Raw genomic sequence first — 23082 nt, 5'->3', positions numbered from 1 at the left:
TCCCATAGAAAACTCTTACAGAATCATTATTCTTAACTTTTTAGAGACAGAATAATAAGCATGGTGAGTATGGGAGGTCAAGGGAGATCTCTCTTGATGGCCTTTTTCAGGAGGGACCTGAAACTAGTGACTGCCAGGATTAGAAGCAGAAGTAGGACATTCCAGGCAGACAGAACATTACCGCCATGAGGCTGGAACAAACAATGTATTAGGTGGAACAGCAGGGTCTCTGCGGCTAAGCATGTTTAGTAAGAATATAAGGTCGAGCAGGGGCGCCTGGGTGGCTTAGTCGGTTAAGCGTCCGACTTTCGCTTGGGTCATGATCTCGCGGTTCGTGGGTTCGAGCCCCGCGTCGGGCTCTGTGCTGACTGCCAGCTCAGAGCCTGGAGCCTGTTTCAGTCTGTGACTCCCTCTCTCTCTGACCCTCCCCTGCTCATGCTGTCTCTCTCTCTCTCCTAGAAATAAGTAAAACATTAAAAAAAAAAAAAGAATATAAGGTCGAGCATCGAGGTGGGCAAGGCCAGATCAGGTAGGGTGCTGTGAGACCTGCGTAACATGCCACATCTGCTTAGCAGAATCGATGGAGAAAGAGAATTCATGGGGGTCCAAACCATGGTTCTTCTTCTTCTTCTTTTTTTCTTTTTTAAGTAACCTGTGGAGCACCTGGGTGGCTCAGCCAGTGAGTGTCCGACTTCGGCTCAGGTCATGATCTCACGGTTTGTGGGTTCAAGCCCTGCATCAGCCTCTGTGTTGTCAGCACAAAGCCCACTTCGGATCTCTGTCCCTCTGTGTGTGTGTGTGTACGTTTCCTGCTCTGCTCCCTCTCTCTCTCTCAAAGATAAATAAACATTAAAAAACAAGTTACCTGTGATCTAAAAGGATGAGATGGATGTGATATGATATGGTAGAGAAAACAGTGGGTAGCCATCATGAAAAGGAAGAGCTCTGCATGGCTCATTTAATCTCTCTGAGCCTCAGTTTCCTTCTTTGTTCAAGACAGCAACAGTGCCAGCCTGGCCTCACAGGACTTGTGAGAACTGAAAGAGAGAGCAGGGAAGGAAGTGTACAAAGCCACAGAGGGTTGCACAAACACAGGAGGTTGTTATCCTGGACGTCTTCTATTGCAATTAGCACTCCCACTGCAGACAGGACTACTGCTGACCCTCTGTAGGTTTGTAAAGGATTTCAGAGTATGATTGCTGGGCTGAGAACACAGGTTACAAATTTTGTGGAGGAAATTGATTGATAGTAGGAGCAGTGGAGCAGTGGGTTGATAGTAGGAAAATGGCCTTTCCGCAGACTTAAAAGGGCATCTGGGCATGTCCAAAGGCTCCGGCTGAAACTCAAGAATGCCACCTGTGTGCTGGAGGGCACTCGCTGATGTGCGCGTGTGTGCCTGCACACGCACATACTGATTTCCAGTGCCGGGTTGGGGGGTAATGGCTTATTCAGTGTCTCTGTGGGACGCCCTTTCTGAAGAGCTCACGGCATGCTTGAGCCACTACCTGAAAAACCCCTAAAACCTATGGAAATAGAGGGGAGTTATTCCTGACCCGTAAGGACAGAGTGAGAAAGCTTGTTCAAGTCTTGTGATTGGGCTCTGCTGTTTAAAAAACCCTTTTCCAAGGGGACCACACTTCTTTTTCCCCAGGCCATTCTGTCATTTAGATGCATAATCTCAGTTTTAAGTTTTTACTTTTATTTTTTATTAAAAATGTTTTTATTATTCATTTATTTTTGAAAGAGATAGAGCAATAGGGAGAGCATGAAAGAGTGTGGAGGGGGGCATGCAGAGAGAGGGAAACAGAGGATCCGAAGCAGGCTCTGCACTGACAGCAGTGAGCCTGATGCAGGGCTCGAACTCAGGAACCATAAGATCATGACCTGAGCCAAAGTCAGCCGCTTAGCCAACTGAGCCACCCAGGCGCCCCTCAGTTTTATTTTTTAAATGATATTTAGTGTTGTTTCTTATATCAAGGTTTTATTTTCCTCTAGTGCAACAATGGCTCCCGCCCCCCCCCCCCCCCCCCCCCACACATAGCTTCCAATCTTCGAGGAAAAGACTAGAGTTTATAAAGAAGCCCAAATCCCAGATCACCCACTGCTGGGATGCTAGGGGCTGTGTTTCAGCACAGAGAAATGAGCCTCTTACACAGGTTGAGAATGCAGGCATTGGAGGCACACAGTCTGTACTTGGAACTCTGCCCTATCATATGACTCACACTCTGCGAGACCTTGGGAGGTCACTTAACTATAGGGCTGATTTCCATGTTTGTGAAATGAAGATAATAGTAAACACTTTGTAGAACTGATGAGTGGATTAAATTATGAGAAGCACTTGCCACATTTTCTAGGACACAACAGGCATTCAAATAAACCGTGAGGAGTTATTGTGGTTATAGGCTGGTAGAAAGCTTTGTAAATTTTATTTCACTACAGTGTCTCTCATCTGATTTCTCTTTGGCTAACTCAGGGCCTCTCAGCTAGAGGTACTCTCTAGGGCACATTTGGCAGTGTCTGGAGAACTTTTGGGTTGTCACAACTAGGGTTTGCTATTGACCTCTAGTGCCCTAATGCCAGGCATGCTACTAAACATCCCATGATGAACAAGACAGCCCCTTAAAAAGGAATCATCCAGCCCCAAACATTAAAAATGTTTGCTGGCATCAGTATAGACTTCATCTTGGATTTCCTAGGTGTTTTACTTCTCTTATCTTTTGCTTATAAAATAACTTGGTGTTTGGTTTGATATTCTATTCAGGAAGCATATTGGAATCATAAAATATCAAGGTCTTGAAAGTCCAGACTACTCTCCTCCAGGAATAAAATGTACAATCAAAATAGCATGACATGCATACAAGTCCAGAAATATTCTTAAAGTATTCAGAATTAGCCTTTTGAATCTCCCTATCCAAAAGTTCTTTATCCGTAATCTCCTAAAAACTAATAAATCATTGGCTCAAGATGGTTACAAATTGTACATGGCATTGAAAAATCACTATTTTTATGGTACATAAACGTTTTAACACCATTATTACTGTAACCGTAATTAAGGAAGAATACTTTTCAGAGTTTGTCTGCAATAAAGTGATCTTGCTAAACTTTGTGTTCCTTCTTGCCCCAATATGCAAACCAATCACTACATGTGGCTCGCCTGCTTTCTAATGACTGATTGTCTTGTTATATACATTACTTGAAACACAGGAAAGTGTTAGTGAGCTTAAAACAGTGGTTCTTGGGGTGCCTGGGCAGTTCAGTCAGTTGAGTGTCCCACTTCAGCTTATGTCATGATCTCGCGGTTCTGGGTTTAAGCCTCTCGTCAGGCTATGTGCTGACAGCTCAGAGCCTGAAGCCTCTTTGGATCCTCTGCCTCCCTCTCTCTTGCTCTCTGGCCCTCCCCTGCTTGTACTCTGTCTCTTTCTCTCTGAAAGATAAATAAATACTAGAAAAAGAAAAAACAAAACAAAACAGTGGTTCTCAACCTGAGGTTTACTTTGGGACATCTTTAAAATCCGTGAGGCATGTGGGTGGCTCAGTTGGTTAAGCGCCGACTTCAGCTCAGGTCATGATTTCACCGTTAGTAGGTTCGAGCCCCATGTCGGGCTCTGTGCTGACAGCTAGCTCAGGCAGAGCCTGAAGCCTGTTTCCGATTCTGTGTCTCCCTCTCTCTCTGACCTTCACCTGCTTATGCTGTCTCTCTCCCTCTCTCAGAAATAAGTAAAACATTAAAAAAAATTTTTTTTTAAATCCTAAGGCTCTGACCACATCCCAAACTAATTAGACCAAAATCACTAGAAGTGGGATCCATTCCTCAGAATTGTTTTTAATTCCCCAGGTGATGCCAATGAGCAGCCTAGGTTGAGAACCAGTGGTTTAAATGAAAATCTATTAGGATGAGCAGAGGCAAAACACTGAGGTGAAATTTGTAACATTACTGTCTTTGCAGGTGTTTAGACATGGAGACCGAAGTCCCATTGAAACCTTCCCCAACGACCCCATCAAGGAATCCTCATGGCCACAAGGATTTGGCCAACTCACTCAGGTTGGTTGGGATTTTCAGCTCAAGATTGCTGATAAGTCTTAAGGGAAACCAAACTGTGTTATTCAGATCTGGGAGAGTATTTTGCACAATTGTATGGGATCTAAAAAGTCTAAAATGTGTTTTGATTGTGGAAGGAGAGGCACTAATGTTTAACTTCAGTAATTTCTCATCATGACCAGGTCACCCCTAGTGACTGGTAATAGGAAAATTGTATAAAATTTCCAGTTTTGATTTTTCTTTACCCTGTTTGGCTTTATTAAATTCTAAGAGCCATGCACAGCCACAGACGAATACATGAACTTAAAGATGCTAAAGACCAACAAATACTTGGAAGCCAGCCCCTGGGTTTCTCAGCCTCTACCTGACGAAGTAGAAAATAATCTTGTAGTCGATAAACTACATCAGCAGGGTTAGGAGAACAGGATTCCTCTAGAAATGCTGATACCAAATTTGATTCTTTATCAGCTAGATATACTGGGATTGAGCCTTCCTTATAAGTGGTCAGTTGGGGCACCTGGGTGGCTCAGTCGGCTAAGTGTCTGACCTCAGCTCAGGTCATGATCTCACAGCTTGTGAGCCCATGTTGGGCTCTGTGCTGACAGCTCAGAGCCTGGAGCCTACTTCAGACTCTGTGTCTCCCTCCCTCTCTCTCTCTCTCACTCAAAACTCAATAAACACTTTAAAAAAATAATAAGTGGTCAGTTAAACATAGGGAGCCCTCACGAGCAGCAAAGGAGAAGGTGAAGGCAAGGAGGGCAAAGGCATCTGTAGTCACCACTCCCGTGCCCCACCCCCTTCCCTTGCAAGCGTGGATAGTGCCTTCCTTTGGGGCCACGAGGCCACAGGTGTTGCTTCTGACCCAACCAAAGCACTGTTTAAATACATTAAGAAAATCTCATAGAATGTTTAGAGTCAAATATCTCTAAACATTTAACTAAACATTTAAACCAGTGGACCTCAGGGTGCCTGGGTGGCTTAGTCAGTTAAGTGTCTGACTTAAGCTCAGGTCATGATCTCATGGTTCATGAGTTCGAGCCCCACATTAGGCTCTGTGCTGACAGCTTAACGCCTGGATCCTGCTTTGGATTCTGTTTCTCCTTCTCTTTCTGCCCCTCCCCTGCTTGCACTCTGTCTCTTTCTGTCTCTCAAAAATAATGTTTAAAAAAAATTGTTTTTAAACCAATGGACCTCAGTCTTTGCTAAACATTGAAATTATTTGGAGAGCTTTAAATGTCTGGGTAGTTCTTATTTAATTCATCTAGGGAGTGGCCTGAACATTGGGAGTTTTAGAAACTCCTCAGTTGAGCATTTGACTCTAATGTGCAGCCAAGGCTGAGAATCACTTCCCTACCTCAACCATGTTGCTTCATCAAGGAAAAATCTACAGAGGCTATTTGAGGTCAGCATCTTTTGGCTCCTGGGTCTGAGCTCCTCCCATCATAGCCTACCCAGCTTCCGGCTCCTTAAAGGAGGGAACAGTAGCAAAACGTCAGCACTACTTCTTAATACTTGTGGCTGTGTGAAGATTCCTGTTCCCTTGCTCGCTTTTCCAGTAAGACTAAAAAATTCTTTCAGACTGTGGGATCTGGATTCTCCTTCTGGGTATTTCTTGACGAGCCATCAGATTTTCCTTTAGCAGTGTTTCTCAAGCGCCAAGTGTAAATGGTATCATCTTGTTAAAATGCAGGCTCTAATATTCTAAGGAAACGAAAACACTAATTCAGAAAGATATTTGCACCCCCATGTTCATTGCAGCATTATTTACAATAGCCAAGACATAGAAACAGCCTAAGTGTCCATCAACAAATGAATGGATAAAGACATATATATATGTGCATATCTATCTACACACACATATGTATATGTAATGGTATGTATTGTATATATAGAATATTTTTTAGTCTTAAATGATTAAATCCTTGTATTTGGGATAACATGGATGTACCTTGATTGAGGGCATCGTGTTAAGTGATATAAGCCAGACAGAGACAGAAAAATACTGTATGATCTTATTTATATGTGGAATCTAAAAAAAATTTAAAAACCAAACTCATAGAAAAAGGGATCAGATTTGTGGTTACCAGAGGCAGGGAATAGGGGGAAGGAGGTTGGGAAAACAGTGATCAAAAGGTACAAACTTCGAGTTACAAGGTAAATAAGTGCTAGGGATATAATTTACATCGTAAAGACTATGGGTAAAACTGCTCTATGATATATATGAAAGTTGTTAAGAGAGTAGATCCCAAGAGTTCCCATCACAAGGAAAAACAATTTGTTTTTCTTTTCTATTTTGCTTTCTCTTCTTAATGTATCTATATGAAATGACAGATGCTAACTAAATTTACACCAGTAATCATTTCACAATGTGTGTAAACCAAATTGTTATGCTGTATACATTAAAATTATACAGTGGTATGTGTCATTATATCTCAATGACACTTGGAGAAAAAAAGGGAAAAATGCAGATTCTAATTCAGCAGGCCTGACATGGGCCTACGAGTCTTCACCTACTCCAAGGTGATACCAATGTGCTGGTACATGGCCACTCTGGAAGTAGCAAGGGTCTAGAGCTCAAATTCCTCCCTTGCCCAGGCACTTCCAATCTACATAAAGACAAAATGATGGCTCTTCAGGTCACTGGCTCTCAAAGTGTGGTCCCTGGACAAGCAACATCACCATCACTTAGAAACTTGTCAGAAATATAAATTCTCTGGCCCTCCCCAACTGAACCAGAAACTCTGGGGTTCAATTTTGGGAACCTTTGTCTTAATGAATCCTCCAGGTGATTCTGGGCATGCTAAGTTTGAAATCTGCTCTGGAGAAGATGACTCTTTCTTCAAAATTCGCTCTAAGTTAATGCAACAAATTAGGGCCAAAGTATCTGCTTCTTTAGCTATTCACATCACCCAGGAAACTAGCAAAAAGTTAAGCACACATGACTCTTTTCACACCTCCTTCCTCATCCTAGGGAGGTGGTGATGATCATGATAGCCAGGAGTACAAGCAAATGAACAAGTGGGACCAAGCAGAGCTATAGTGACCACATTCTCTCTGACTCCTGAAGCTCTGGTAAGGTTTGGGATTAAAGACAGACTCGAAAGCAGTGTTTCTCAAAGCACAGCACTCTACTCCATGGATCTGAATCACTCAGGGCACTTGTTGAAATGCAGATTCCAGGGACACCCCAGAACCTAATGAGCAGGAATCTCTGGGGGAAATGCTGAGGCATCTGCATTTCAACAAGCACCCCTAGACAATTTTGCTTCTAATGCACAGTAATGCTTGAGGATCACTGAACGAAAGCAACATTCCTCAATGATTATTGGATCACTGAACTAAAGCAACATTCCTCAATGATTATTGGCCATCAGAATCTTAGTAAGCTTGTTAAAAACAGGTTCCTGAGCTCCACCCCCCAAAGATTCTGGCTTAGTAGATCAAGGTGAGGCCCAAGAATTTGGTTTCTAACATACTCCCAAGAGATGTTAATACTTCTGATCCCCAGACCACATTTTGAGTAACAGGCTCTAGTTTTTCATGAACCACATAGACTGTGCAGATAATAAATCATTACAGCTAGAGGTTAAAAGTGATCTTCAGGGGCCCCTAGGTGGCTCAGTTGGTTGAGGATCTGACTTTGGCTCAGGTCATGATCTCATCATTCCTGAGTTCAAAGCCCCACATCAGGCTCTCTCCTGTCAGGTGAGAGCCCACTTCAGATCCTCTGTCCCCACCCCCTACCTCTCTCTCTCTCTCTCTCTCTCTCTGCATGTTCCCCGATAGAGCTCTCTGTCTCAAAAAATAAATACAACATTAAGAAAAAAGTGATCATCAGATTCACCAAGTCCGACCTTTTATCAGATGGCTGAATTTCTTCCCCCAAACCTCCACCAACTGTTCAACCGGCTCTCTTGATTGTTTTTCCAACAAAGATGAGCCAGTGATGTTGTACCACACCAGAGATGAACCATTTATTTAAATCACATCAATCACCAGCTATTAAGTATACAAGGTTCTGTGTTAAGTGCTAATGAAGGTGAATGAGTTTTCTCAAGGAGTCATGGCTAAAGATTACAACTCTCTTTTCTTGTTTTCTTTTAAAAATATGTTGATTTTTGTCATTGTTGTTGAACTATTAAAGTGCACCATTACTTATTCTACACATTCAGTGAGGAGAGATGAGACTCACACATGAGATTCCAGAATTTACTCTCACCGATTTTTGCTTTTATTTGTTCCCATAGCTGGGCATGGAGCAGCATTATGAACTTGGACAGTATATAAGGGAAAGATATAGAACATTTTTGAATGACTCCTACAGACATGAACAGGTAAGTTGGGGATCCGAGAGTGGGAACATTTTTCCTTGATAGAATGCAACATAATGGTGCATTTGTGAAAGTGCTTTACCTGTTTTCCAAGGAACTTCTACAAGTCAGAGATCTTATTTACAAATATACTCCTCTTTATACAAATACTTTGTTCTAAAAAATGTATGAATATGACGAAGCTTAAAATTTTATGGATAACTATTGGCAAATACTTTGGCTTGGCAAGTAGCCACTACTTAATTGATTTCTTTTGTCAGTTCAGCCATTGACATACCATCTGGCATTCTCATCATACTGTCTCTTCCACTGTAGATACTATGATCATGATGCTAATGTTTTGGTGTGAAGATCCTGGCCTTTCTCAAAGTACTCTTCCCACCATAAGGAAAAACCCACAGTTCCAATCAGTTGGATTCTCCTTTGATTTTCCCACTCTAGGTTTACATTCAAAGCACAGACGTTGACCGGACTTTGATGAGTGCTATGACGAACCTCGCAGGCCTGTTTCCCCCAGAGGGTATCGACGTCTGGAATCCTAGCCTGCGATGGCAGCCCATCCCTGTGCACACGCTCTCTCTTTCTGAAGATCGGGTCAGTACTCTGGGATAACCAAGGCACCCCATGGGGCCTCGGAGGATGAAGGCAGGTTGCCCAGTACTTGTGGGCTTGGAGGTCTGGACGCTACTTGGTCTGTGCAATCTCAATCCTTTTCTTAATAAAGGGGCAAGGGACAAAGCAGGGCATAGAAAGCCCCAGGCAAGAGAGAGTAGGAACAGAATCTCAGTTTGGATCTTTATTATCTACATTGTTTTGCTACTCATTCAACAAATGGCAATTCATCCCTTTCTGTCTTCACACACACACGCCCACATGCACACATGGGGTTCCCCTTGTTCCACCTTTAATTCACAGGCTTTTGGCACACCACATATGGTTCTCTTTCCTCCAGAACACCCTATGGCCTCCCTACCTACAAAATACCCATCCCCATCTGAAACCCTCATTCCGAGGTAGGGGGGAAAAGAAGTATTTGAGTACATAGTTAGTGACTAGTACTTTATATGTGTCATCATATTTACCTTTTATAACAATCTTGAATGGACGATATTAGTGTTCTCCAGGGAAATATGTGCTCAGAGAAATAAAGAAGATGGGCTCAATGCCACAAAGCTGGTAAGCATCACCACTGGGACTAGAACCAGGCCTAGCTCATTCCAGAGCAGTTTCCTTCCCTGTAAAATAGTGGTTCTCAAAGTTATTATATTAGGATTATCTGAGAATTTTTAAAATCCTGGCATCTAGGGCACTCTCCCAACAAATCAGAATCTCTGAGGCTGGGACACAGATATAAGTACTTTTAAAATAATCTCCATAGTTGTTTCCAGTGGACAGCCAAGTGTGAGAACCAGTACCCTAAACCAAACTGCCTGAATGAGGCTATTTGAGAGAAACTCTCAAATTTATTTGCACTGAATTGGATGGACCAAGAACTCTTTAACATTTTCAGAGGAATTGTTTTATTTTAATTTTTTTATGTTTATTTATTTTTGAGAGAGAGAGAGAGAGCATAAGCAGAGGAAGGGCACAGAGAGAGGGAGACATGGAATCCAAAGCAGGCTCCAGGCTCTGAGCTGTCAGCACAGAGCCCGATGTGGGTGCTCGAACTCACGAACCATGAGATCATGACCTGAGCCTAAGTCAGATGCTTAACTGACTGAGCCACCCAGGTGCCCTAGGAATTGCTTTCTTTTAATAGTATTGAATACATCTCACTAATCTCCCAGATGCAGAATTTAAGACTATATGAAGGAAATAGTTTGGGACAAGGAATCCATCCTGATTCCCCTGTAGTCGCATTGTAAGCATGATTGTGTCATTTCTCTGTAGCTGGGGCTTAGCACGACTTCTGTACCCGGATTGTTGCCCAGGGACCCCTTGGGACAGCCTCCTATCCTCTCCGCCCTGCCAGTACTCCTAGACATTTGACTGAACTGTTGCATCGGGTGGCATAAGAATCTTTCCCAAATACATTGTAGAAACAGCCTGAGCCTGTCAACTTCACTCTAGGTAATTCTACTTTAACCAGTTGTTCTGATGTTTCCTGAAAAGACAGGATGATTTATTTGTGCCTCTTTCCTTCAACAGAATCGGGAGTGAAATATTATGATGATCAGTGTTCTTAGGAGTTTCTGAATATTTTCCTCCAAGAAGAAAAAAAAAACACCTTTGCCACAGCCTTTTGTGCATAGCTAGACACTGGACAGCAGCACCAAATTTAGCCAGTGTAGACCAAGGTAGATGTTTACCCCTTAATCCTGTTAGGAATTAAATTATGTAGTAAAGAGAATATAGGTGCTATTAGAAGAGGAAAAGAGAAACAAGGAGAGTGAGGGAGAGAGAAGCAAGCAAGATTAGCATGGTTTTGAGCTACGTGCTCACTAAGATGAAAATCGTTGTAATATCAGCTAAAAAATCTGACAAAATCAATCAACACACAGTTATTCCTAGAGCTGTGCTAAGTGCTATAGAGAAATATAAGGCCAGGTTCCTTCCCTAATTTATCATCCACTTGATGACAAAGGACTCACATGTGTGACACGTGCAGACCACAGTACAAAGTAGTGGGTTGATGATCCGAGTACAAGCTGCCCGAGCTGAAGGAGCCCAGGGTAGCATGTACGTGATGCCACAGGGCAGCCCATGATGACAGAGTCTTCAGGGAGGGAGGGAGAGCTCGCACCAGACCTTGGAGGAGAGAAGGGAAAGGAGAAGGAAGCAGCCCCAAAATGTGGCAGTGGGTGAATACACAGAGAGCTTGCCTTTCTATGTCCCAGAGTTCATATTTAGAAAGAATGAAAGATGTCTGAATAACTGTATTGGCAACAGATTTGAGAATCCAAATTTAATAGCCAGGAGGAATCTTGGAATGAAGCAGCAGTGAGATATAGGAGGGCTGCATTTAGGGGCACTTGGATGGCTCCATCAGTTAAGCATCTGATTCTTGATTTCGGCTCAGGTTGTGATCTCACGGTTTGTGAGATCAAGCCCCACGTTGCGCTCTGTGCTGACAGCATGGAGCCTGTTTGGGGCCCTCTCTCTCTGCCCCTCTCCACCACCCCCCCCAAAAAAATAAATAAATTTATTAAAAACAAATAAATAAATGAATGAAAGAAAGAGGGCTGCATTTAAAGCTGGAGAAATTCCAGAGAGCCAACTACCATTTCAGATACTTGACCTCAAGTCACCCCCCTGTACCAGTGTCCTTTCCTGTGACATGGGAACAATAGCGCCCACCTACTTCCTGACGATTTGTGAAAACCCAGTTGGTTAAGACATGAAGGAGATTTTGTTAATTGCAAAATACCAGTCAAATGGCTAGGTGATTATCTCACTTTTTTTCAGCCTCCTTCAATATGTGGGATGAGGAAACTAAAGACTAGGAAGGTTGAAGACTTCACTGAAACCCAGGCCTTTAAATGAACAGTCCTATATCTTTTCCCTCTGCAGCTTCATTCATTCTGTGGAAAAATTGGAAAGTCATGCAGGGAAATGGGGATGTAAAGCAGCAGACATAAAGAAAAACCTGTGCACATTCATTCTTCGGCACTGTGCACACATGATGAGGGGTGCTCTGAGGCATCTTGGTCGGAAAAGGATACTGGAACGTCTGAGACTATCTGGGGAAGCAATTCAGAAATGAGGAAATAAAGGTCTGAAAGTAGGTGCTGAAGACAGTAGAGGAAGGGAAGCAAAGTAAGAACAAATGAGACATAGAGCCAGGAAGCAACTTCTTAAGGAAAAATGTTTTCTGAGTAGCTGCTCCTATGCCAGCCTCTGTTCTAGGCATTGCCAACATAGCAGTGAACAAGAGAGACAGGTCCTGGCTGTCCTTGAGTTTGTATTTTATAGGAAATAGATGATAAAGAAGTAAAAAATAGTCATTTCAATGGCGATGACTTCCTCTATGGAAACAAAGCAAGAAAGAATGGCTACAAGAGTCTGGTGAGAGTCACTGGGGGCACAGTCTCAGGCGGGGGATAGTCTGCAGCACCCCCAAACCTGTGAGCTCAGCGAACAGCAAGGAGGCCCCCAGTGTTGCTGGAGAGGAGTGAGTGAGGGGGCATTAGCAGGAAAGCAGGACAGAGAGATCTCTCAAGTTAGCTGAGTTGGGACTTGATTCCAAGTATGATGAGAGCCAGTGAAGGTTATAAACTAAAGAATGGTATGGTCTGATTGACGCTTTGGAAAGATTTGTGTTTATAAAGATAAAACGTGAGGGATGCCTGGGTTGCTCGGCCAGTTAAGTGTCTGACTCTTGGTTTTGGCTCAGGTCATGATCTCATGGTTTCATGAGTTTAAGCCATACATCGAATTCTGCGCTGCACTGCAGAGCCTGCTTAGGATTCTCTCTCTCTCTCCCTCTCTCTCTCTGCCCCTCCCCTGCTCATGCTGTCTCTGTCTCTCTCAAAAATAAATTAACTTAAATAAATAAATAAATAAGTGAAACGGATTAAGGTAACTGCAGTGTGGAGAATGAATTGTGAAGGTAGAGAGAGTGGATGCTGACTGACCAAATAGGAAGCTCTTGTGTTGGTTGGAACACAGGCTATGGTGGTTTGGACTGGGAGGGAACAGTGAACAAGATCAAGAGGGGTCTCTTTTGAGTATACTTTGTAAGTAAACAAACTGAATAGTCTATGAAATAAGATGATAAATTTTACCATTGTAAAACTAGAGAGGTTACAAAAGTGAAATGGTTAAAAATGAAGTTGAGTTCAGTTTTGTACGTGCTAAACTTGAGGAGAAAGAAACATCCAAGTAGTGATGTCCACCGAGAGCTGGAAATACAAGACGAGACACAAATGAAAAATAAGCTGAAGAGTCACTAACCTGTAGGTTATAGCTAATACTACAAAAGGTTGTCGAATTTAAACTCATCCCTTTGTCCTCACAAAGGGTTTTCAAATATATTTTTTTACAAATTTAGTATATGCCCTAATTTTAACAGCCTGCAAATTTGCAAGATTCCAAGTCAATAAAGGGCTAATCAGTCTCTTAAGATTCTTTCCAGAACCTCTTATTCATTTCCCTATACTTAGGTGCATGTTGGGGGAGGAGGGCAATGCATGTGCACATACATGTGCAATTTATGCTAGAAATGAAAGAGGTAGGTAGTCACACCAGGAAGTGATTACCAACAAAATGGTCCTGCTTAGGCGAATTCATGAAAGGGAAAAAAAAAAAAAAAGCTTTTCAGTTCTGGGTACATATTCTACTCTTCAAGACCTATAGACCATTTATCTCTTTTTCCTCAATTTTAGAATTTCCATTCAGCTCAAAACACACTTGAATCTTTTATTCAGGTCACTTTGTACCTAATGTGGCTTAAAATATGGCTACCGCTTCTTCAGCCATAAGTTCTTCTAACAAAGAATTTATGATTTTCCTTTTGTCCTCAGTTGCTGTACCTGCCTTTTGGGGACTGCCCTCGTTATAAAGAACTTAAGGATGAGACTCTCAAATCGGAGGAATTCCAGAAGAGGCTGCATCCTTATAAGGTTAAAAATGGTGTTATTGAGTGGTGTACAGGAGTATGAGGGCCAAAGACAAAGGATGAAACTCTAGCTTCTTAAAAGTGTGGGAGGACTATGTGTGCCAGTGGCTGGTTAGAGCAATGGGTTAAAATGTTTAATGAGGGTCTGTCATCACTATCTGGTCCCCTTCCCCCTGTGTGAGACCACAAACTATTAAAGAAGCCAGACCCTTTCTAATCCTGCGCCCATGTGTCTGAAGGAACCAGACGAAAGTGCATAGCTAGGTCAGAATAACTGCAAGTCTAAAGTGATCTGCCTTATTGAGGTTGAGGGGCTGGGACCATTTCTCTTCATACGTAAAAGATAGCATTTTTTTATTTTATGTTTCCACTTTGCAAAATATTCCTTTATAAGACTATGCAAAAGATGGATATAATGTTTCATACTTTTAAAGATAATATTTTGGGGGCACCTGAGTGGCTGTCCAACCGTTAAGCGTCCAACTTTAGTTCAGGTCATGATCTCACGGTTTGTGGGTTCAAGCCCCATGATGGGCTTTGTGCTGCCAGCTCAGAACCTGGAGCCTACTTCAGATTCTGTGTCTCCCTCTCTCTGCCCCTCCCCCACTCATGCTCTGTCTCTCTCTCTCAAAAATAAATAAACATTTAAAAAATTTTTTTGAAGAAACAATATTTTGAATCTCTGATACATTAAATACAGTGGAAAGTCTCTTAATGACCCCACAGGTAATTGCTCACAGTATTTTCTTAATGAAGTCTTGTAGTTTCTTTATGCATATGCAAATAAATATGAATATATTCTGGTAGTTTCCTCTTTGCTACACAAAAGTGGTATACTATATTCACAAGGTTGGACACTGGGTTTTTTTCAATTAACAATAGATCTTAGAAATACTTCTATATCTGTACATAAAGAGTTTCCTCATCTTTTTAAATAACTGCATTTGAAAGTATGGACCTCCCATACTTTCTTTAACCAATTCATATTGATGGACAAGTGAGCCATTTACAAACAGTCTGTATGAATATCTTGTGCATCTAAATAATTTCCCTAAAATATCTGTGGAATAATATCCCAGAAGTAGATATTCTGGGGCAATTGGAAATATTATCAAATAATCCTCCAAAAGATTATACTAATGTCTACCCCTATCAACAATGCACAAGATTGGGGCACCTGGGTGGCTCAGTCGGTTAAGCATCTGACTTCGGCTCAGGTCATGATCTCACAGTTCGTGAGTTCTAGCCCCACGTTGGGCTCTGTGCTGACAGCTCAGAGCATGGAGGCTGCTTCAGATCTGTGTCTCCGTCTGTCTCTGCCCCTTCCCCCCCAAAATATAAATAAACATTTAAAATTTTTTTTAAAAATGCACAAGATTACCTGTTTCTCTATAGCCTTGCCAGCAGTGTGTAAACAACTTTGGGGATATTTGCCAATATATGTGGAAAAAATGTTATCATTAGAAGCATCCCCTATAAAGTCTGGAACAAGAAAAGGAAGCCCAGTACCATCACGATTAGAGAGCGAGGTACTATAGTACTTTTCTCTTATGCTGAGTGAGCTTTGGATTTCCTGTTGTCTTCATATCCCTTTACCATTTGTCCTTTGAGTTATTGGTTTTCTCTTTTCTATAAATTTTAGGAGCTTTTGCTCTGTATTTTGACTTTTTTTTCTGTGCCATAAATGGCATTATTTCTATTGTCTCCTATGACATTGTGTACAGTGTTTTTGCCATGGCGTAGTCCTATGTGTGCTGATCCATTCATATATGGTTTGTATATTTGTAACCATATTTTAAAAAGCTTTTCCCACTCCTAGGTAATAAAGGAAGCCTTCAATGTTTTCTTCTAATTCTATTATATCTTTATGTTTACATTTACATATTGTACTCACCTATAGTTTATGCTGGTGTTTGCTGCGAAATTTGTATCCTGCTTGTTTTCCTGTATCTCCCTAGTTACCCTGTCACTATTTATTTAATAGTACCTCTTTTTCCCACCTTTTTCCTATTATATATATTAAAATTCCCCAATGTATGTGGGCTGTAGCTGAAATTTTTATTCAATTATGTTTACATTTTATTAGCAAAAACTATGCTGTTATACTTAGTAACATGTATACACACTTTAATATCTAAAAGACTTGTTACCTTTCATTCTATACTTTTCTGATTTTTCATGACTGTGTTTTTATTTTCTTTGTGAACTTTAGAGTCTGCTTGTCTGAGTTCCAGAATCACAGTTTTTTTACTTTTTAGTGTTTTTATTGGAATCAGATTAAATGTATATATTTGCTCAGACAATTTGGAATTCTAAGATATGAGTCTTCCTTTCTAAGAATATGATACATTTTTCTATTTGTTCTTATTTTCAAGAATTTTTTTTCAAGTTTATTTATTTATTTTGAGAGAGAGAGAGCATGCATGGGAGGGGCAGAGATGAGAGAGAAAGAATCCCAAGCAGGCTCTGCACTGACAGCATGAGGAGCCTGACGCACAGATTGAACTCACGTACCCGTGAAATCATGACGTGAGCCACAATCAAGAGTTGGACGCTTAACCAACTGAGTCACCCAGATGCCCCTTATCTTTAAGGAATTTTTAAGGTTTTCTTCATATAAGTCTTTACATTTATTGTTAAGTTTACTCCAGGCTTATAACATCTGCAAATAAATATGGCTTACCTCTATTTTTCCAATATTTATACATCTGATTTCTTTTGCATATTCACACTGGCCAATACTTACAGTACAGTATGACATAATAGTATTGGCAGGAGACATCCTTGTCTTATTTTTTATCTCAGAAGTGTCTTTCTATTAAGCAAGTTGGCTTTAGGACCAAATAAAGATATTTGTATCAAGTTAAGGAAGTAGCTATCTTTCCTATTTTCTTAATTGTTTTTTAACCAATAGTGATGTTTAGTTTTTTGAAAAGTCTTTTTAGCATTATTAAATATAATCGAGTTATTTTTCTCCTTGGATCAATTGCTAAGATTAATTATTTTCATAGATTTGCACTATTGAGTCATCTTTATGTGTCTAGAATCAAGACCATTTCTTTGGATATTGAATTATTTATTAATATGTTACTTAGACCTTTGCATTCATAGTCAAAGTACCATTGGACTATAGACTTCTGTCCAGTCATTTGTAAGTGTCAGTGTTGCACTTAGTTCAGAAAAATGTTTTGGAAGTTTTCTTTTTTTTTCTTTTCCTATACTCTATAACAGTTAAAATAGCATTAGGATAACTTACTCTTGAAAATCTTCATAGAATTCTCAATAAAGTTATCAGGCCCCAGAGCTGTTATTTGGTTTGATTTGGTTTGGTTTATAGGGAGGATCTTAATAATTAACTTACTTTAAGAATATTTGGGTTAATATTGGCAAATTATATTTTCCTAGAAAATTTATGCATCAAACAATATCTTTTGAAAGGATTCCCAGAAATTGCTGCCAAATTCACCAGGAAGGTAGCTGAACACTGGGTGTCATGATCATGACAGGACAAGAATAATACAGAATCTAGAGAAATGTGTGCATCCCTCCCAAATTTCCCATTGATAGCCAGATATCGAGTCCAGTTTCCATTATATATTCCCGAGGTGTGTTGGCCCAACACCTGCTTTGCCTTCTCACCTTGACCAGTCATTTATATGTAAGTTATACTTGATCTATTTCCAAAAAAACATTTGAGGTAGTACACTTGGCCTGCTTCCAAGACAAACCAGGAACACGTGGCAGTAAGCCAGCATTTGCCCACGTCTTAATGTAATCATTAAAGTAATTAGTGTTTGTAAAATTCTTTGGGTTTGTATTACCACAGCCAATATTCCCAGTCCACTTCCATGTGAAGAAGAGCACGGTTCTCAATGGGACAGATTTGCCCAACAGGGAACATTGGGAATGTTAAGAGACACTTTGGGGGCGCCTGGGTGGCATGGTCGGTTAAGTGTCCGACTTTCACTTAGGTCATGATCTCGCGGTTCGTGGGTTCGGGCCCCGCGTCGGGCTGTGTGCTGACTGCCAGCTCAGAGCCTGGAGCCTGTTTCGGATTCTGTGTCTCTCTCTCTCTCTGACCCTCCTCTGCTCACGCTGTCTCTCTCTCTCTGTCCTAGAAATGAATAAAAATTAAAATAAATAAATAAATAAATAAAAGAGACACTTTGGGTTGTCACAGCTGAGGGATCAGGGATGATGCTATTCATCTGGTGGGCAGAGGCCAGGGAGACAGCTAAATGTCCTTCAAAACATGGGGCACTCCCCACAACAACGCTGTCTAACCCTAAATATCAATAATGCTGAAATTAAGAGTCTCTAATGTAGAAATGTTTTCTCCCTCTGTGTATGTTTCAGGATTTTATAGAAACCTTGCCAACATTTACAGGATACCATACCCGTGACCTTTTTGGAATGTGGAGTAAAGTCTACGACCCTTTATTTTGTGAGGTAAAGGAAAAATTATCAAAGATTAACCTGCATTAATCAAAGATTAATTAATTCATCAAAGATTAATCTGATTTATGACCCATGCCTATTTTGAAACAGATGAATACATTTTCTTTCACTTTTTGGCAGATATATTACTTATGCTTCCTTTGACATTGAATCATAATTCAAGACTTCTTTATATGAACTTAAAAATTCTTACTTTTTCTCTCCATTATTTATGTTTTCACCCTTTAGAAAATTGCAGTAAAATTGCTTTTCTTCTATGCCTTGCCATGTACTTATTTTTCAGTCACTCAGGAATGCTGGGCTCCTGTCATGGATTTTAATGAAAGAAGCAATGTTACTGAATCGACAGAGAAAAAAAAAAAAGGACCTCATTTCTGGATATAGAAATAAGCAAGCCAACTTGAAGCCAGGCTATTGAAATTGGTTTCTTGGGATTCTCTTTCTTGCAGTACAATGCATATGAAATAAACTCTGTAGCTGGATCAATTACCTTTGAGGTTTTCAAGCCTACATGGTATTTTTCACTCACTTTGCACCACCTACTGGCCCAAAGGAGTATTCTATAATCCTGTTTTTCCTTACCATACTCACTGAATCCTGGGCAAAATTCTGACCACCCACACGACTTACAACCACCTGTGATCTTGAGGCCATCATGAGTGTCTGGGGACAGCAGTTACTTTTATAGTTCTGTATTAGTAACAAATGACACAGTCTGCCCTCTTCCAAGTTAGAGTTCATTGCCTAAAAGTACACACGACTCCCAATATTTTCACTTTATCATTAGCATGTTTCAAAGAAGATTTGTTAGCCTTACAAAGGGCTCTTCAGTGCAGACAAGAGCCCACATTTGGTACAAGTCTTGATTTTTTTCTTTCTTCCTTACTATGGGTTGATCTGAGCTGTTCCATCATGTAGCTGTGGCACATGGTTTCCTTTTCTCCTTTCTCCCACTTATTTCCTCTCTGGGCCACTATATTTTGATCTCCTCGTTCTTTTTTTTTTTTTAATGTTTATTCATTTTTGAGACAGAGAGAGATAGAGCATGAGTGAGGGAGGGGCAGAGAGAGACAGGGAGACACAGAATCCGAAGCAGGCTCCAAGTTCTGAGCTGTCAGCACAGAGCCTGATGTGGGGCTCGAACTCACAGACTGTGAGATCATGACCTGAGCTGAAGTCAGACGCTTAAGCGACTGAGCCACCCAGGCACCCCTTTGATCTCCTCTTTCAAGAACGATCTCTCTCTCTCTCTCTCTCTCTCTCTCTCTCTCTCTCTCTCCCTTCCTCCCCATCCTGTTTCGAATTTGGGGGAGTCTTAATCAATTTTTCATAGCAAGTAATACATGTTGGCACAAAGCCTTTACCCATCATGTTATACAGCTTGTTCATCGATGTAAAAATTTTCACATGGTGTACTTTCCCCAGGAGTCAGTGAACCTGAGCTAATGGGAGTGGGGGTCTGGTATTTCTGGTTCCAGATATATATTGCCTCTCCCAGCTGTCCTCTCAGGGCCTTCATTTGTCTTTGAGGGAAACATCATCTAACCCTGTCAACATCACCTTCCCCAGAGGTTAATAGACTTCTAAACCTTTCATAAAGGAATGAGGTACATTTTTGCCCTACCTCACCCTTACTTTGCAAAATATGAATCATCCTTTGGACCCACAGTTAAGCCAAAAGCTATGGGCTTGGTAGGAAGGGGCAAATTAGTCTCGTGAATTTTTCTTCTGAAAATCAATACCACTACTTGTCACAAAGGAAAGTTTTCCTAGAAGCAAATGGCAGGACAAGAAAGCCTAGACCCAGAAGTTCTTGTGGGGGAAAGAGGATAAAAAAGTTAACAAATAAAAATACACATTTTCTTATCTTTTTCTCTGCTACAGAGTGTTCACAATTTCACTTTACCCTCCTGGGCCACAGAGGACATCATGACTAAGTTGAAAGAATTATCAGAGTTATGCATCCTGTCTGTCTATGGAATTCACAAGCAGAAAGAGAAATCTAGACTGCAGGGGGGTAAGTATATAAGAAAGTGAAAGGAGCGTATTGGATTTGTGGTTGAGCAATCTGGCTCTGAGTGCCATCCACCATTCATTGGCTGTGTGATCTTAGATGTCACTTAATCACTTCTGCACTAATTTCCATTGTGCAAAATGGGGATAATAATGATACCCATTTCACAGGATGAAAATAAACACATGTATTTAAAAAGCTTAGAACAAATAGTACCTGGTACATAAGACACTGTCAATAAACATGTGTTTTTAGTCATTAACATTACCCACTCTGGGCCTTAAGTTTTCCCATCTGGAAAATAGAAGCTTTGGGCTAAAACGAAATGATACTTTTCATCCTTTCCAGATCAAACAGTTAAGGATTTTGTTGTGTGTGTGTGTGTGTTTTTTTTTTAACGTTGTTTATTTTTGAGAGAGAAAGAGCCCAAGCAGGGGAGGGACAGAGAGAGAGGGAGACACAGTATCGGAACCAGGCTTCAGGCTCCAGCTGTCAGCACAGAGCCTGATGCAGGGCTCAAACTCAAGAATCATGAGATCATGACCAGAGCTGAAGTCAGAGGCTTAACCAACTGAGCCACCCAGGCACCCCAACAAATTTGCAGTAGAGCTCCACGAAAAGCATTTGTGTCAGGCGGCCTATCATATGAATTTTTCAAGTGGGAAGTGTGACAAAAGGGGTCCATTTTCCCAAAATTCTTGGTGGCATCACTGTTTAAGTTAACAAAACATATTTTTCAAGCTAATTATGTTCTGGATTTTAATATATATTACAACTGACAGGTTTATGACACAGCTTAAATATTTCCATTGGTGGTAAAAGTGTTTATTTCTCAACAATGCCTCCTTCCAGCTGGATTTGGCCCTTCTTTGCGTAGGACATCCTATCATAACAAAGGAAGGCCCAGGCAAGAAGATGCCAAGCCCTTATAATCAGGATAGATGTGTGGAAGAAAGAAGCTAGGACCAAGCAGGATGGAGATAGATGCGATGCCTCTAAGGACAGTTGGGTGGCTAAGCCAAGGTACCAGAGGAGGCATCAGGATCAGATGTTAATATAGGCATTAAAAGTAAGGATGGAGAGGGGCACCTGAGTGATGCAGTCTATTAAGCGTCTGATTCTTGAACTCACATTTTGTGAGTTCAAGCCCCATGTCTCGCTCTGCACTGATAGTGCAGAATCTGCTTGGGATTCAGTCTCTCCTTCTCTCTGCTCCTCCTCTGCTTGTTCTCTCTCTCTATTGCTCTCTCTCTCTCTCTCTCTGTCTCTGTCTGTCTCTCAAAATAAAGAAACTTAAAAGTAAGGATGGAGAGTGAGAGAAAGCCCATTTTGGAGGTTGACATAACAGTGAAGAAATTCTAAGCCACGGGAGATGTTCCAAGTCATATACTCTAGAGAGTTTGAGAAAAACAGGGCAATCACATCAAGACTCCAGCCATTGCCAGGCCCTATTCACTGTGGTTCGCTGTGGGGTCAGGACAAGTTCAGCAGAGCTTTGCCTTCTATGTATTAGAGGCAAAACGTCCTGGTTGTTGGCCCAGACTGGACAGGTGTTCACTCAGGGCTGGGTGTAGGGACAGAGCTCAAGCAGCAGCCCTATCTGATGTGCTAAACAAGAAATGAGGCAGAGGGTGGAAGTTGGGCCTCAGTGGCTACACATACACCAGGTCTTATTCCTCAACCACCAGGTGCTAGAGGTATGACTCCATCCTAAGCCGCATCAGATGGTAGAGACAGGATTCTTGATTGGGTTCCCTCAACCTAGTCATGACGGGCTGAGGAATTCCGTCCTCACTACTCAGAATGCAGTCCATGGAGCAGTGCCTCAGCCTCACCAAGCCTCTGGTTAGAAATGCAGAATTTCAGGCCCCACCCCAGACCAGATGATTCAGAATCTGCATTTTAATGAAATCCCGAGGTACCTGATGAAACATGAAAGTTCAGAAGCACTACTCTAGATGTAAAAAGGGTGAAGAAATGGGCCGGGAAAGCCAGGAAGAAGTTGAGAATAGTCTAATAATAGATGTAGAACTCTGTATAGGAATTTAAAAATGTTTATTTTTTTCCTCTTCTTTTTTCCTTTGACTACTAGAGATGCATTCAGGGAAATAACTTCCCTGCTTGGTCAGTTTCCCCATCTGATGGGGAATCTAGATTTTCCCATCTAGATTCTGTCTGTGAGTCTTTCCTTAAGGTGTTCTTTCAGTCTTAGACTCTAGAGGCTGGTTTCTGCGTGAACGCACCTACCCTGTTTTCTGGAGAAGTCCACTGTATTGATAAACCAGGGAATTGTTTCCTGAGTGATTCCTGCCAAAACCCAAGTTCAGCATACTGTTTGGATCTGGCTAGGCAAGAGAGATTTGCCAACTACATGCTCGTTGAATGATGAAGCAACTGAATACAATCCTATAGAAAAAACATGTATTGTCTGGGTGATGAGTCACACAGGAACATCAGGACTTTGACTGGCATCTTCCTATCTTTGCCAAAACTTTTGTGCTATCAGTTGGTTTTAGGGATGACACAATTTGGTAATATGCACACCCCACCCACCTTCTGCTACACCCCCCCCCCCCCCCCCATACACACACCAGGAAAATCCCTAAGGTTCATTTGGGAATATATGGCTGGTCACATCTGTATTAATGTAAACCTCTTCTTGCTGTACACCACAGGTTAGTAA

The 23082-nt window shown here is 41.4% G+C and overlaps 1 protein-coding gene across 3 annotated transcripts in view; it reads left to right on the top strand.

Annotated features, from left to right (window-relative positions):
- The window catches only part of ACP3 (acid phosphatase 3), a 52427-nt gene that overhangs the window by 4835 nt on the left and 24510 nt on the right, over nt 1-23082 (top strand). For 2 of the 3 annotated variants that reach the window (XM_039243876.1, XM_039243877.1), the window contains exons 2-7: nt 3947-4042; nt 8287-8373; nt 8812-8964; nt 13833-13931; nt 18284-18376; nt 20270-20402. In XM_039243876.1, coding sequence (XP_039099807.1) covers nt 3947-4042; nt 8287-8373; nt 8812-8964; nt 13833-13931; nt 18284-18376; nt 20270-20402 — 661 coding nt within the window. The remainder of the gene's footprint in view (nt 1-3946; nt 4043-8286; nt 8374-8811; nt 8965-13832; nt 13932-18283; nt 18377-20269; nt 20403-23082) is intronic. The other variant, XM_039243878.1, reaches the window with a different exon arrangement.

Source organism: Hyaena hyaena, unplaced genomic scaffold (genome assembly GCF_003009895.1).
Source record: "Hyaena hyaena isolate Hyena2069 unplaced genomic scaffold, ASM300989v1 scaffold_234, whole genome shotgun sequence".
Classification (NCBI taxonomy): domain Eukaryota; kingdom Metazoa; phylum Chordata; class Mammalia; order Carnivora; family Hyaenidae; genus Hyaena; species Hyaena hyaena.
The sequence above is the reverse complement of the archived record's forward strand: the minus strand, read 5'-3'. Positions and strand labels throughout refer to the sequence as shown.